The sequence below is a fragment of the Anoplopoma fimbria genome, chromosome 15 (genome assembly GCF_027596085.1).
Source record: "Anoplopoma fimbria isolate UVic2021 breed Golden Eagle Sablefish chromosome 15, Afim_UVic_2022, whole genome shotgun sequence".
In the NCBI taxonomy this organism is placed as follows: Eukaryota; Metazoa; Chordata; class Actinopteri; order Perciformes; family Anoplopomatidae; genus Anoplopoma; species Anoplopoma fimbria.
Genome location: NC_072463.1, coordinates 20,098,253 through 20,115,239, shown reverse-complemented (window position 1 = coordinate 20,115,239; position 16,987 = coordinate 20,098,253). Strand labels below are relative to the sequence as shown.

The 16,987-nt window shown below is 41.6% G+C and overlaps 1 protein-coding gene across 2 annotated transcripts in view; it reads left to right on the top strand.

The window, feature by feature from the left end:
- The window catches only part of ttll5 (tubulin tyrosine ligase-like family, member 5), a 43,187-nt gene that overhangs the window by 12,904 nt on the left and 13,296 nt on the right, over nt 1-16,987 (top strand). For both annotated transcript variants that reach the window (XM_054613537.1, XM_054613536.1), the window contains exons 13-28: nt 869-950; nt 1,299-1,360; nt 4,287-4,381; nt 4,977-5,018; nt 5,977-6,084; nt 6,207-6,298; nt 6,854-6,916; nt 7,563-7,711; nt 7,987-8,242; nt 9,271-9,388; nt 9,849-9,995; nt 10,087-10,178; nt 10,312-10,460; nt 10,734-11,270; nt 11,360-11,547; nt 13,620-13,759. In XM_054613537.1, coding sequence (XP_054469512.1) covers nt 869-950; nt 1,299-1,360; nt 4,287-4,381; nt 4,977-5,018; nt 5,977-6,084; nt 6,207-6,298; nt 6,854-6,916; nt 7,563-7,711; nt 7,987-8,242; nt 9,271-9,388; nt 9,849-9,995; nt 10,087-10,178; nt 10,312-10,460; nt 10,734-11,270; nt 11,360-11,547; nt 13,620-13,759 — 2,320 coding nt within the window. The remainder of the gene's footprint in view (nt 1-868; nt 951-1,298; nt 1,361-4,286; nt 4,382-4,976; nt 5,019-5,976; nt 6,085-6,206; nt 6,299-6,853; nt 6,917-7,562; nt 7,712-7,986; nt 8,243-9,270; nt 9,389-9,848; nt 9,996-10,086; nt 10,179-10,311; nt 10,461-10,733; nt 11,271-11,359; nt 11,548-13,619; nt 13,760-16,987) is intronic.

Genomic DNA, 16,987 nt, shown 5'->3' with positions numbered 1-16,987 from the left:
CATTGGCACTGACCTGAGATGCTAGAACAAACAGTGCTGGTTATGGGCGCTTTGAAACCTCCAACCCCCCTGGCCTATTCTCAACACAGTCTATTCTTTTGAAGTGCCATTACAAAGATTTTTCCTCTGACTCTATGGTGGCTGGGTTTTGCCCTATCCCTGTAAAATACTGTGGTTTCCCTGCACGCTGCTGCTGCTGGGTCGTTGGCTTACAGGGTGACACTCCCCAGAGCAGTGTGAAGGCTTTCATAGGCCAACTCTGCCTCTGTGAGCCATATATTTCGGTGTCAGTGAAACAAAAGGGAAAATTGGGATAGAATGGATGGATTTTTACACAGGGAACTTCCATACAACTTTGTAAAAGCCTTTTTATTGTGTCTCTCGGTGCTAAGCTATTATGAGAGTGAAATATATACTATATAAAGTCTAATTCCCCACATTTGACATGCTGTCACATTTCCAGCTTTGTACTTCTGGAGTTCATATTTTTTGCCCCAGTTGGGTAAGATACTAACTTTATGATGGGGGTAAAGCTTTCTCTGGTACACTTCAGTGCACCATCCTTCTTGTTAATATGTAGAGACAATATGTAGACTTCTTAACCTTCCCAGTCATCAGAAAATGATTGACCGCGTATGTATTTAAATATTCACAGCCACAGTGCGTTTTTGATCCACTGACTCACGTAAGCGACCACATGACAGATGAAATGTGTATGTTCTTAGTTAATGTAATTGAGCCAATCCCTCAGTAGCAGGCTTTGGTGAATGTTTCTCTCTTGAGTGATTGGGGATTTAACATGCATGATCAGATCTCAGATGTTTCTGTGGTGAAAACCTTTCGATTCATTTTGTGTTTCCCTCTGTAGAACTTTATGGTTTTGATGTGCTCATTGACTCCAACCTCAAACCCTGGTTGTTAGAGGTGAACCTTTCTCCCTCCCTGGCCTGGTGAGTGACACAGCCTTAATCATATGATTCTTTATTTTGTTGTTACAGGAGATCCTCTCTGAAACTGTTTGTTTTACCCCACCAACTTGAACAAGGCTTTTTTTGTTGAATATGCAAAAGAAAAAAATATCAATAAAATGCCACATTGAAGGAAATGGCATTCACACGTTGTGAAAGCACACCCTCAGGCTAAAACAAAAGTGTCAAATCAGTGTAGCAGTAAGTCAGGGTCACACAACAGATCTGTATCTTCTAATCACAGTTGACTTATTTTCTCAACTCAATGTATGTGTTGTAATTTTCTTGTTTGTGCTTTATTCCCCTCAAAAAAAATCAACTTATTTACAGTGATGCGCCCTTGGATCTGAAGATAAAGGCCAGCATGATTGCAGACATGTTTTCGCTTGTGGGTGAGTGCATGCTGAAACAATGACTAAATACAACTTGCATTTGTTTCCAAAGTTTTGCACAAGTGATTGCACTGCATAGACAGTATAGTATAGTATTAGTATAGTATTATAGCTAGATTGTTTAATCCATTACACCAGTAAATGATATGCTGGTGACATAAAGTACACCAAGCAAGTAGAAACCTTAAGAATCTATAAACACTTTCACAAGTTATACGATCAACCACCAAATAATCAAAAGAGGAGAAAAAACCTTGGGTGGAGGCCGCACATTAAAATGCATACATTTGAAATAATCCATCAACAGTCAATCATTTTTAGTAACATAGTGTAAGTCATTTTCTGAGCTTAAAAATCTAATTCCACTGACTTTCAAGAAGTTCTTAGAGACTTAACTAACAACAATTCTTATACTTAAGATTTTAATAATTAAAAACATAAATATTTCTCTTGAGGTACAACTCAGAGATTATTAATTGCAAAATTATGTAATTGGGATAAAGTTGCGAATTTGGGAAAGCTGATATAAAGTAAAAAGTGTTGTAATTATGCAAAATTTTCTTCACTTACCTCATACCAAAGGCATAAATGATAGTTGGCCTGCCTCTGTAACCAGCAGGTTTCACACTGAAGTGGAGACAGTTGTCTATTGTTTAATGCTTAATGTTTTCCTTCATTCCACTCGTTGAGTTTGTGCAAACTGCCAACAATAGCTGTATGGCTTCACTATAGGAGCTCCAGTGTTGAGAGAATAAACCGCAGACTTCATTAATTAACATCAAATATGACTTGCGGACAAAATTGTCAACAGAGGCCTTAGCTGTTCTGTAGTCATTAAGCTTTCTTGAGAAACTTGATCCGACATGTCAAACTAAAGCAATCTTTCACGTGAAAATGCAAAAAATGCCTGGCCCAAGGCAGAGATAAACACTGTTTATACAGCATTGTTTGTAGCAGGGAATTAGATGTGTCTCTGTTATGTATCCTCCCTACTTAATTATTGAATTATCATGCAGAAGAAGAGCTTATGTTATATTTGAATGTGTAAGTATCAATCAAGGAGAATATAATACCATGACTGCATACAGAGGTCTGAGGGTTTAACTTAGCAAGAATGAGACAAATATTAGCCACAACTTTAACATCTCTTGATTATTTAACTTAACTTAATCCTCTGATTTACCCGTATTACCATTCACAGGATACATGGAGCCCATTGATTAGCAGGCATCCATCTAAACTGGCACTGAACCATTAAGTCTGTCTGTGGTCTCAGCCTAATGATATTAAAGGAATGGCTATTATGTGTGTGTGAATCTACATGTGTCTCAGCCTAGTATGCTGCGGCTTTATAACCCTCCCCTCTTGCTCATTAAATGAAAGAGTAGAATCATAAATTGCCAGTTATCTTTGGACTGAGACGCTACTGCGGGTCTGGGGAAAATGAGCAGTGGCGTGTAAAACATAGCACATCTATTATGTACCAAACAAACTAAGGCGCTGTTGGCTGATAACACTTGGGCCGCGTCCCAGACCTGTAAATAATGACAGCATTCCATTAGCATTCATTTACCGCATGTGTGAAGCTGTCAGCTCCGTGTCGCCCATGTTTGTAATAATTGCTGTGTTTAGGCAAGAGCATGGCAGAGGCCTGATTCTTACCTGACGGCTTGGATGAGGTAGTACAAATAGCCTCGAGCTCCAAGCTGTCGATGGCCTAAATTCACTTCAAGTGTGACTGCAAGATGCAACATAAACATATTTCTTTAACGTTTCACTTTCACCTCTAGTTAGCCTTGAGGGAGTGTGGGAATTAATAAACAGAAGATCACAGACTTAAATCTTATTGACTGGGTTGGAACATCTTAGTGGAAAACGTGAATAACAAACTTGTGCCCCACCCTTATCAACTACCACTAGAATTTAAATGTTTGGAGCTATATAAATCCAAAGTAGAATGCCACAATTACAAAACCATGTCTTCTTTCCCTGACTAAAAAGTTAAATGAATAGTTTGACATCCTGGGAAAAATGTGTATTTGCTCTCTCGTACAGGGTTAGCTGGAGGATTGATACCACTCTCTCGTCTGTGCAAAATAATGCTACAGCCAACAGCCGGCTAGCTTAGGTTAACATAAAGGCTGAAAAAAAGGGGAATCAGCTAGCCTGGCTCTTTCTGACAGTAACAAAATATCCCTACCAGCACCTCTAAAGCTCACAAATCCCTTTGTTTGATAAGTATAAAAATCTAAATTCAAGTTTTATTAAGGGGTACGAGCTGTAACTTCCTAAAGCCTCCGGGGCCATGGCAACTGCTCAGAGATAAGAAAAAGTCTGACATGTAACTTCCCATAAAACATTGAATTCTTGTTTTTACACTTTGGTGCTTGTACGTACCAATCAAACAAGATATTATGTGTTAATAAGTGTACTTTATAGGGTCTGTTAGGCAGATTTAGTTACCTTTGGACAGAGCCCGGCTAGCTGTATCCTCTTATTTCCCGTCTTTATGCTAAGCTAAGCTAACCAGCTGCTGCCTGTAGCTTTAAATTCAACCGACACATGTGAGAGTGATATCAATCCTCTCATCTCACTCTGGGCAAGAAAGTAAATAAGCCTATTTCCCAAAATGTCAAACTATTCTGTTAGGTCAGTGGTTCACATCAGGGGGCTGTGGTGTGTCAGTATATCAAAACATGTCTTCTTTTTTCTTGAGAGCAAATATGTCTTTGACTGAGAATGATATTGTTAAAGATATTGTTGATTTACATGTAATTTGTTGCTTTTGTGTCCCTCGCTCCACTTTGGTCTTCTTGCAGTAACATTCAAGATCTGATGCAATATACGAAGGTCATGGGAATGAGTAACATGTTTAAGATCTGATGTCATTGATATAGCTCTTTATGGCTCTGCTGGGTCCCCGCAGGCTTTGTGTGTCAGGACCCCCTATCGAGACAACCACGCTCTGACCGAGTCACCCTGGACCCAGGCCTCAAGAACCCAGCAGCCCAAAGAACACAGGTACTGGATGCTCTCACACCCACACACACTATCTCACACACACACACACACACACACACACACAGCAAAGAGCGGAGCCAAGTGTTGCACTCATTTACCCTTCCTTGTGAAACATTCCCATTCTTGTCCTCATCTATCTGTTGCTTACAGTACATTCCTGCCACTGTCATTGAGCTCTTCTTCTACTCTCATGGAAAATTCACTGTAATGCAAAACAACTGCTAATGTAATTACACCGTTTGAGTGACATCAGTTTGTAAGAGCTACTCTCAGTGGCTTATTGTTTCTAATAGAGTGACTAATGCTCTCTCTAGGCCTTGTTGCCTAATGATGCCACAACAGCTAATGCTCGGCTCCCTCCCTCGACTACTGCACCCAGATTGGATGCAGGATCTGCTGGAGGGAAATTACTAAATCAAGCTGATTTCTGCTCCACCTCATATTGTGTAAAGAGCCTGTTTAGACATACAGTAACAATATCCCATTGTTTCGTATCAATGGAGCATGTGCGCCGTCTGAATGCGGCTTCTTAAAGGGTTAAACAGTATTGCTGATGCTCACCCACAACTCAATGTCTTCACCTATTGCCTCTTAGAAACCTCTCTCTGCACCGACAGCCACTGCACACAGCAGAATGGTGAGTTGTCTTCCGACTCAGACATATTAATCTTCTTTTGTCTTGTTTCTTTTGCAATTCCTTGATGCCTGTTACATTACCGGTAAGAAATTGCTTAATGCTTTCTCCTTATTTGATTAGGTGGCTTTCTATTTTTCACAGCGACAGACACAGACCGATCGATTCCTAATGCTATATTTTATAGAATACTCATTACATTAGCAGAGAGGCCTTATTAAGCAAGTGTTTTAAGTGCTGCAATGCACCACTTGACCCAAAAGTCAGAGACTTTGCTGTACAGAGTTACTCAGACATTGCTAAAACAAGTCCGACACTAAACCACAGAGGCTGTTGTAGAACTCTAGGGGCCTTCAGAGAACCTCTCCTCTCCCTTTATTCTAATTAGGAGCAACAGATGAGTCTTTCTTTTGAAGGATTAGGCCTTGTCACTTTTTGGCTGCCTTTGCATCCACCAAGCCGGGTCAGACAAATTGAATATAATCTCCCTGCTATTTAGATGACAAATTCTGTACGTGATCCTGTGGGGTTGTGCCCCTTCTTCCTGGCCCAAGTTCTAACTCACATGCCAAAGTTGTCAATCATAGCCTGGTAGTGCATGCAGAGGGGAGGCATGCACCGATGCCAGTGCATAACAAAATGCTTCACTTATGTGACAGGGAGAGAAGAAGAGAGGGTATTTTTTGTTACGCAAGCTGTAGTTTGGACATTTTCCCATTTATAAAAAGAATTGTGTTTCAGATAAGTAGGTTGTTTGTCAGTAACAAATGATGTCTTTACAGAGAAATGTTAAAACTGGAACTATTTTGAAAACTTTTTAGCATACTTGAATTCATAAAAAATGTGATTAATTATATATTTTTATTTTTACATTGGCATGTATTTATGTTGGAAAGAACTATAACTGTAGCCATTAGGGGTTTGCATTAGTTGAATTCGTCTCTACTCTTCTCCCCTGTAGCGTCAGAGGCCCGCAACAGCTAGTAACTCAGAAACAGAGGGCTCAAAAGACAAGTTAGGACCTAAACAAGGCCAAGGAGACAGCACTTTGAGCATGACTGCTGAAGAGGTAAGGCCTTTGAAATGGTAGTGTGTGAAATGAAGTGTGAATTAACACATTATGGGAACCTGAAACTTTTTAAAACTCTGCTAAACTGAGCACACGTCTGTTGTTTTCTTCCACTAACATAGATCAAAGTGCTGAGGAGGATAAAGGAAGAGCACGAGAGACGGGGAGGCTTCGTTAGAATCTTCCCCACCGCAGAAACTTGGGAGCTCTACGGGTGAGCTGAGCCAAGAAGGAACAAACACTTGTAATCCCCAAGGGGTGTTTGTCTATAATGTTACTCATTATTAATACTTTCTTCAAATAAGTAGGGCACTTAGATTAAATTAGTGCAATCAGTGCCTAAAGCCAAACCGCACGACTCCTCTTGACTATCACTAATTGAACCAACAGACTAAGGTGCACCAAGTTGTTTTTTCTTCAGCTCTCTATATCATATTCCACAAAGGTTTGTATCGGACAGCAACTTTATGTTGAAATGGCATTGGAGGCCCTTTTAGAGAGGAAATCTGTTTTTGAGCTTGCAATTCATATTCCTATATGAGGTTTGTTGATCCATTGCTCTCCCAGCAGCAGGGATTTTGTGGCATTTTTAAAAGCATATTATTGAGTAGTTTGGGGAGTTATTGAGGCATTTAACTGTGGTTGCTTCTCGAGTAGCCATATACAGAAGCCTCATTTTAACACATTTGCCGCAAATAAGGAGGCTGAGGCTCATTGGGGCTTCTGCCTTTATGATTAATGTCATTTGCTTATTATCTTCTTCTCTCAGTGGATATCTGGAGTCCAAGACATCAATGAACTACATGTTGGCTATCAGACTTTTCCATGGAAGGTAAGCATTTCCATTGTGGTTGGGATTTGGGATTAAATCTCTCCATCAGTTTCTGGAAAATGGTCGGATTCGAAAGTGTCGTTTGTTTGGTCTTTGGATTGGATAGGTGAGAGGAACAGCTGAAAAGACGTTGCACAGTCAACTTTTCCAGCGCGCCCAATGTCTATGTGGCTTTGTGGTGGTGATTTGGGGGCAGGAGGGGAAAGTCAATTATAGATGAACTGCGCCTTTTTATTGAACCACATTTTGTTATTGTAATACAGCATGCATTTATACAATTTGAATCAGTATTTGAATCAGCATCAAGTTTTACCACAGCTTTTAATATTGTGCAATATTGTTAGGAGATTTGGCCCCCAACTAAACCCATCTATGATTTGTTAGGTAGCCAGATTAAGGAGATGTTTGTTGCAGCAAGACCTCAGTTTCTGTCATCATTTGTCATTTATCTTCTCTAATCCGGACCATCACTGTCTATGACGTCAACTTCTGGACAAGCTACTCAACCACACTAATCTTTCTCAGAACTGACTTCAGTTAAAGTTGAAATTTACAACTGTTTCTCTGCTTCGTAATTGTTGATGATACACATATAAATCATTACAGTTGTTGTTAATGTGATGACATTTCTTGCTCTTTCTCCCAGGAATGTGAATGGGAACATGCAGCTGCAGGTGGACGCCGTCCACGGCTGTCATGATGTCCAGTACGAGAGGAAGCTGCTGTCTCTGGATGCACGGAAGAGGAGACAGCGCCACCTCGCTCATCCCTCTGCTGCAGGGAAGAAGAAATCCGGTAGGCCTGATATGTTCTGCCACAATTCAGGAAAAAAGCTTTTTTAAACTAACCAGAGTTTAGCTAAGTGGGACAGCATAACAAACTAATGCATTTTTCTTTCCAATAAATAAGTCTCCCGTGTCATGGTAAGGTTGGCCAAACATGACTCTGAATGAGTTCATTTCATTGCAGCAACAATGGAACCCCTATTTTGAGGGTTTGTGTGTATTTTATCTAAAATGTCAGTGTTGCAGTTGACATGTGTCTTTCCTTTGCAATGCTACATACCTCAGGGAAGCAATCCAAGGCCTCCCCGATGGAGAGCAGCAGTCAGGAGGGAGAGGAGTGCGCTCAGGAGGAAAGGGAGGAGGTGAAACATGCTCTCGAGCCAGTCTCACACAAGGTTTTGGTAGCGGAGCAAAGAAAACAAGTGGCCACACCACTGGAGCGCTGCCACAACGAGGCTCTGTCCAGCTCAGAGGCAGCCACGCACAATGCCAGGCCCAGAGTCAACCTGCTCAACATCCTTCAGCAGGGCTGGGACCTCAGGTCAGTCTGTATGCCTGGCTGCTGCTCTCATCTTCCTTCTCTACTGTATTTTCTTCTCCCTCCTTCCCTATTGAAGAAGTGGATATATGAAATGCACCAATGCAGCTCCCACTCTTGTGTATCCTTGTCACCATATGACATACAGCAGGTTTTGTTGTAATCATCACAAGAAAGTCAGCAGTTGATCCATTGCATGTGAATTGCTTACTTATTGCTGGACTCAACAAATGCATTTGAATAGAAAATACATAATTTTCCTATTTAATTTTTATGTTTGTGTTGTGTTGGTATTTTCTTTACTACTATTACTAAAAGCTTTCCGCCTGGTGGTTCCTCAGTCTAGTTAGTTTTGAGCAAGTGTAGATGAAATAAGCATCATAGGTAGGAGCTAAGTGCTAAGGTTCATGATGGGCCAGCAAGAAAGCTAGATCTTGCATTTTCTTTAAATTCTAACCTATTCTGTGATAGCTACAGCTTGACTGTGTACTGAGTGAGACGTGAAGGGAGTTGTGATAAGATGATATCAACATAGATAGTGCTTTCCAAATTGGCTGAGTATGAGATGTGCCTGAAATTATAATTTGAGGAAGAATTACAATAACAAGTCTGAGTTTGTAGAAATTCCTCGGTGCTTGCCAGGACTGGGCATGGAGCAGGGAAATATAGTACAGCACATCATTGTTTGTCTTTTTTTTTTTCAATCTTCTGACAGTACTCTTTCCAGGTTCATGTGGGTCACAAAGACAGTTTATCATTTTGATACCATGCAAGACAAGATACATTATGTTTCAACAAAGTTTGGCTGAAAGCGATACATACCTGTTGTTGCTTTCTCTCTCTCTCTTGTCTGGATAAAATGTCAGCTCATGAATAAATGAATTAGCACTGCTTGTTCTTTTCTGTTGTAACAGATGCATCACAGAGGTCCTAGCAGAGGACCCAGTTGATAATGTTTACTATCAGATGTTGCTTCGTCTTTTCCATTGCTTTACCTATGCAGTTATTCATGATTTTCCTCTCCTCTCCAGTAAAGTGCAGGCCCGGATGGCCTTTTCCTCATACCTGCATCGAGTCCAGCAAAGACTGCTGGCAGAGAGCAGGGCAAATACCATGCCAGCTTGGCCAGACAAGGACAACGACCAAATGGTATGATGATATCCATTCTTTAATCACCTTTTCCTAATAAACGGACACGAGACGAGTGCCCTGGGGCATTGCCTCCCTTGTATGTACATACATGCCAGATTTCCCCTTATTATTATGATTCTGTTACTCATATGTACCCTGGCTGTAGCTGAAACGTGTACGAGACATTTGTGGCCACGCTGAAGGAAAACGTGGTCTCTGTAGAAGTTAGCCTGATTGGAAAGTCTGCATTGTTAAGGCATACATCATCATCAACATCATCATCATCAGTGACCTCAAACCTTAGGGGAATATCAATGTGAATTCAAGTCGACTTCCAGGCTATTAAATTCTAAGGTCTCAATGCTTTGAAAAGCTTTGAACCCTCAAAGGTGAACACACAGGCAGCTTGAAAAAGTGCAGCAGGATGAATCAGTGATTCAGGGAAGTGATAATATGAATGTTTTTCTTTTCTACACAGGAGCTTGTGATTCGCTTCCTGAGAAGAGCAGCCAGTAACCTTCAACAAGACATAAAGGTGGTCTTACCCAGTCGCCAGCTTCCACTCCAAGACCGCAGACGCATCCTGTCCCACCAGCTAGGAGACTTTATCCACTGTTACAACAAGGTGCCTGTTCCCGGACTCCACAAATCTAATCTGGGAAATATTATGCACATTTTGCGAAAACCTGCTGTCTTATTCTTTCCAATCTTCTCAGGAAACTGAACATGTGGTGAGAAAAACAGAGAACAGCGAAGAGGAGCATTGTGTTAATCCCAGTGTGTTTCAGGAGTACATCACTGCAGCAAGGTTAGTGAATTGGCAGTGGCTCATTGTTCAGTGCTTGGCTCTTTACTGTTAAAGTTATATATGCTACTGACTGAAGGGTGATCTCTATCTGCTATATGCATTAATGATCTGTCTTCTTTTTTTTTTCCAACAGTGAAAACGATCTGGAGGAAGTACTGACATTCTACACACAGAAAAATAAATCAGCCACCGTTTTCCTCGGAACAAAAGTCAGGAGTGTTAAGAAAGACGTTCATGAAGTAAATGCCTTAGGAGATTCAGGCAACTGTGGGAACTCCAAAAGTGAGTTCCTCCCTCATGTTTTTTTCCCCATATTTTTGTTACTGAAGGTCTGGTTAATGTTGAATACTTTATCATTCCAGCACAGTAAACAGGAATAGTTTAGATTTGTAAACCCCCCAAAAAAGTGATAGAAAAAGATTGAGTCATCTTGGGTGAACTAAAAGGTCAGCTTCAAAGGATTAGGACTCACTGGGGGAAAACAAATGTGGGTCAGAGCCGAGGAATGGCTGACTGATGATAAAGGAGCTCTGGCTTCTTTCCTCTTTTGAACAGCTCTGCCTGTGGCCAAAGAGGATTCCAGTGCTTCAGAGTCCTCGCTCTCCAGAGGGAAAGTCAGCAGTGACCCAAACGTCAAGGCCACTGAGAGTCAGCCAGAGGTCCAGCCAGAGGTCCAGGCCTCCCAGCACTGCTGCTCCAGCTTTCCCGTGACTTTGGACTGCAATCATATTCATCCTCAGCACTGCTCCACAGCCCTGACGTCTCTGCCTCTCCACTGTCCACCACCGCCGCCACCTCTTCAGCCCCCGTCCTATGCACAGTCCTTGGCTAAATCTCAGTTCTGCCATCCTGAGACTCTCTCTGACCCTCCTGCATACACCCCTGCCATCGTGGTCACGCAGCCACCGAGAGCAATGTGGACAGCTGTTTCCTCTGGCTCTAACACAATCTGTAGTGGGACACCCACCCAGGCGCTCAGAAGGTTTCAGTCCTTTACCTCACCAATATCAAACTCTGGAGCAGCCTCTTCCATCCCGAGTGCCACGCACATCTATAACCAGAAGCTCTCTAGACCCACCTCTGCAGGCCAAGGTAAACTCAGCACTTCAAATTGCTGTTTTTTTTTTTATCATATTCACTCCCGTTTTCTCAAATTAGTCTTCTGTTATTCTGTATGTCAGTGATCAGGAGGAGCAGTTCCAGTAAGCTGAAGTCAAACTCATCCGGGACGTTAAAGGAGTTGAACTCGCTGTCTGCCCAAGCCCAGTCTAACCAGCAGGCCTTCATCTCAGCCCTGCAGAAGCTGGCTGACAAGCAGATTGCTCGCCACTATGCCAACTCCAGTCACATCAACCTGCTGACACAACATGTGAGTTCCACTAGGTTTTTTTCCCTTTACAGCCCACTGAGCCAGCAACTACTCCCACTGGGAGCAGGAAGTTTCATTGTGCTCGGATACAAAGCCATGTTGAGTTATTAAGCAACTGTAAACTGTTTGTGTAATGTTTCATGTAAGGAAGAAGAATCTGGGGCCGCCGCAGTAGTCTCTCACTGTGAGGTCTCTGATATTTTTCTTTGTTGATGCGTAAACCTGGCTCTGACCCCATGCTGACTGGCGGCATCTAGCTGCTCATTCGCTCAGCAGACCTGTTGGAGCCGAAAGGGTCTGCTGCCTCGTACCGTGCACCTTCCTCCTTCTGTCCTCGGCTCGCCTGCAGTCTGTGGGCTGGGGTTGGTGTGGGGTGGATCTGGAACTGGGGTTTGAAGCTGGCTGGCCTAAACAGTGGTGAGCCGCATCAAGCCTCAGCTCTGTGTGAGGTCTCATTATCAGATGCACCATGGGGGAGTGATTTCTGTTGATACTTAACAAGCTGCGACTTTTTTGTGGTAATTGATGCTTATAAATAGAGGAATGTAGCAAATTGGCACTGAGCAGGGGAGCGGCAGCTCCATTGGCTCATTCACCACCTTCGCCTATATTCCCCAAAGGTTTTTCATTCGGCGTGGGGAGCCCATCCAGCTCTTCTCCCTCCTCCTCTTTTACCTCCTCTGCCTCACTGGATTTTTTCTTAAAGGTTTTTTTGTGATGGCACCAGACCACACAGACTGCAGATTTTATGGCTTCCTTTTGACTCTACATTATTCTGTCTATCTGAACGGTGCTTGCTGTATTTCTTAAGAAAATAGTTAATCCTGGGCATGGCAGCAGCGTGTTTTGTAGAGTGAAATAGTCCAGTCCTTTTCACTTAAAGGCTCAAAAAGAGCATTTGGGGGTTTTTTGGGCTCAGTTTGAAATCATTAAATCACTTGAGGAACTAAATGGAGAAAGTTGTAAACACGAACAACAGCCTGTTGCCCCAGTTGACCTTTAAGGTTTTAGTAATTACTCGCGCTCAAGCTGGACAGTATGTATACAAAACAGAAACTGAAATTGAGTAAAGCCAGGCATAGTCGCCTTCAATAAAGTGAATATACTCCTGTGCTGAGATGCGTGAATATGAATCCTTCCAGTATGTGTATATGTCCGTATGTGTTTGTTCAATACATTATTATAAGACTTTCTTGTAACACAGTCTCTCAGTTAGACAAGTTGTTGCACATGACCTTAGACGATGGGGCGTTATGGCAATTCTATACACTGGACAATAGTAACTGAGCCTTATGTGGTAAAGATCTATTTACTATTGTAGATACAAATTTTAATCGCTCATCATTATATATGATATGTGACAATTTGTCCAAAAGCCCTGTAATATTGGCTTCCACCTGTGTGTTTTTGTTTCCTTAGTATAGACAGTATACTATCACAGAGTTTGTTAGAATACGTCCAGTCTACCTTAATAACTAACTTAGAGCTGAGGCTGTGTAACACCATGCTGACACATTTTTTCACGTCGCACAAGGCCTGGCAGCATTACAATTTTCCCATTGGACTATTTAGTGCACAGGAGGAAATAAAGTAAATAAAACGCCACGGCAGTATAATTTATTCTCCCATTAGCTTTCACTGAACATAATTCCCAGGGTAGTACGGAGCAGTACAGAGGTGCAGTTGCTACAGTAGTCGTAAACAGATTTTGGCTGGCGAGTCATGATATAGCTGATTCTGTCAGAGATGGAGGATGGAGGAGGGGGACCACCTGGATTTAGTGCTGAGCGGAGACTAGCTCTGCCATGTGCTGTGTGTACATTTCACATAGCCCCCAGAGACAGGAGAATAAATTGGTTGATATAGGGAGGAACACAATATGAGTGCTTGTTTATCAAGCGCATTTGTTTTAGATATTGGGACAACTGAGATGTTTGGTTGAGGTGATATGACTTAACATTGATTTTTTTTTTGTGAATACATACATCTTGACAATACAGTGTGTGTAATGAAAACGACTTTGAATTGGTTTGATTTGAATGATCTGCTGAAGTTTTCTTCTCTGCCCACAGTTGACCAACCTGAACCTGGCAAACAGGATGCTGGGCAGAGAGGGCGTCACAGTGAACCCACAAGTGCGGCATACTGCTGCTACAACCCAAGGGCCAGTGAAAGCTGTTCACTCCGGATCAGATCTATGTAGCAGCACTAGGTGAGTCCAAAGACAAGTTGCTTATGCAGAGGCTATTTCAGGGTTTATTTCAAAAATATAATACAGAACTGTGGGTGAAAAGGGCATTTAAAAAATAAAACTATGGATGTACCAATTTGATCGGCCGGATTGGCACTGACGCCGGTACTGCTTTTATCAAGCAAATAGGACATCAGATATGATGTGACTGATCTCAGACTAAACTCAGTTACATTCGCTCAGTCATGGAGGGCTGCTCACTGAGTTATTAGTGCATCAACAATCCCTGGCCTCATGTTATCTTCAATAAAAATGACTCCAATTGGCTTTGCGCAGTGTGGTACAAGATCTTTAAAATGGGAAAATGGGAGCATTAGAGGAGAATTAGAACTTGGAATCAGCAGACACCCTGAATTAAAGTAATGGAATTGGTAACAGGAGAGAAAATGTTTGAATGCATCCCTACGTAAAACCACTGTCCATTTTCTTTTTCTTTTTTTTTTTTACTTTGAGGGACTGTGTATAATAAGTAGCTTTTTACATTTCCTCCCCAATTTTCTCTTCACTTTCTAAGATGACCTACAGTAAACATAGATCTGGAGAACCTTGTTTATAGTAAACGGCAGAGAGGACAGCATGTTTTTGTTGTAGGAAGCAGAGCAACTTTGGTATGTTTAGGGACACAGAATTAATTTGAAAATAAATTGTAAATAATCCGCACTTCGAAAAAAAGTCAGGTATTTTTAGGTGTAAATACAAAAAACATGACTTCGCACTTTACAACCAAAAGAGAAAAGTTTCATTTCTCCAACATCTTAAAGTTCAACTGAAAAAAAAAATGTCTTGTCTGCAACAGCATACATACCTGCTCTGCAAGTCACTACTCTTTTGCTCTCATTTGAGACCAGAAATCAGAAACCAAAGAAGGGAAATTTATATATTTTTTTCAATGATAGTTTTACATTTATTTGACCAAGTGCATTTAAACATGTGATTTCAGTTGGACCTAATTTTGTGGAAATTGTTACAATTCCTTTTCTATTACTCCACCTTTTCTTCTAGCACCAACAAAATCTCTGCTCCCTTATAAGTGCTGCATTACTCCTTATGGTCAATTTTCATCATTGTGCCCAAGTGCACTACTTATTCACCCTCCCCTGAGGCAGCAGAGAAGGAATAGTGCATTACAGTCTCAATGGGGTTCACTGCCAAGGAAAACAGCATATTTCTCCTCTGAGAGATGCTGCGCTGATGTACACCGTTACAGAAATTGTAGTTTGTATAATCAGCCATTCTTGTTTTTTAGGATATGTCATTAGGCCTAAAGAGTTCAAATACTGTAGTTGAGTTCACTTATTATTCTTGAGATTGAGATGTTTAAAAGACAGATAAGTTGTTAATTTATCAAGTATTAATCACTTTGGACAAATCAATGTCCAGAGGTTTTTCTGTGTAATCAACTTTACACAAGTCTTAACTGTAGACACTTAGATTGTGGTAGCCTATTTGGTCACACTCAATAGAATCTAAATGCTTTTTTAATGGTCTCTGATGAATTTTTAGATCGAAGATTGTTAGTCTTTGGAAAAGGATTGCGCAGCGCCAACATTCCCCTGGGCAGGTTAGTTCAATACGTGCCTGGAAATGGGCATTTTATTCTCCTTTTATTAGTACTTTGTGGAGCTAAGTAACACTAGAATTGGCTGCTGAGTGTCGGGAGTGTGTGAAGCATGCTGGCAGCTCAAAACATCGCGTTGGCGGGGTGGAGGCGGCGGTGAGGGGGCAATGTCAACACCCACATAGTCTGCCTGCTCCAAGCTCTCGCCTCTGCAACCACTGACCCCCCTCCCCATTCCTCACCCCATATCTCACCCCTCTCCCATTGCTCTGAGGAGAGAAGGAAGGAAACAGAAGGATAGAATATGATCACACAGTCATGCTCGATGGTACCGGGCCAGGATAATAAACTGGCTATTTGAAGGTGCAATTCATTGAGGGTTAAGCATATATGGTCACTCCGCTTTATTTTTTGCCTTGATATGTGAGTGACAATTTCTCAGACAGCTTGGCCTTGATCTTGGACTCTGTTTTTCCAGTCCTGCCCTTTCTTATGTATCGAGCTGTCAGGGAATTCCAAGAATGTCTGCTGGCCTTTTCCCTTTCTAATATGTTTTTATTTCCACAAACCAAGAGAGATTTAATAGAATTTATAATTTTTACGGATAGCTTCACATAGCTTTTATATATGATACTGAGGAAACAGAAGTCACCTTTTGATCTCCCATTTAACTTTGATTGGATCATACATTTCTTCTCTTAATGTAGTCATTCTCTTTAAATATTTTTGCTTTTCCTAAACTGTTTTGGCACCTCATTCATCACAAAATACGTTTAAGTTCAGCTTTACATTTCAGCTTATCACATTTCAGGTTAATAATTCATAGAGGGTGGAATATACAGTAGCTTTTGTTCCAAATCTCTCCAGAAAATACACAACTGCCTCTATCTTCCCATTTGTCACTGGCTTGCAATACAAAAGCTCTCTTGTACCCCAGTTCTCCCAGCCCCTTGGTTTGGCGTTCACCTCTCATTGCAGTGAAATGTCTTTAATAAGATATTAGGATAAATTGCCTTGATTTCACCTCAGAGCTGTTTCTTATAACACAGAATTTCCTGTGTCCCTTCCCCCCTACACTCGGGCCGATGGTTTGTGCCAAACATACTGAAACTGTTAAGCACACTGGCTCTTTAAGCAACCACAGGGGTGAAGTATGATGGGTTTCAAAGAGTAGCACGGCTCTTTGAAGTGCCGCTGCCAGGATCTACCAGGTATGCTTCATCAGCACTATTAGAGCTGCTGCCTCACTGCAGTGTGCTGACAACCGGAGGGCTTTGAGCCATACTGCAGGTCCTCATACATCCACAGTGAGCTGGGGGATCATTTCCGGTGTTGGACCTCCTGAAACGTTTATGATGATTTCCATTCAACGTACTCGTGAAATGATGTGAGCACTATAAAACACTCAAACAGTCAGACATTCTGACTACAGTCAAGGAGACAACCTCAAAAATTAGAACCAGTTTGTTGTGTTTGGTAACTTCTACACATTTTTCATACGGACAAGTTTTCCAAAGTAGCATCTTACTAATGGCTGATTAATCTTAGTTCTGGAAGCTTTGGTTCGCCTATATAGTTGCGGTTGGAGTTTGTGATGAAGTGTATAGTATTTAGTCAGTAGCAGGCCATGG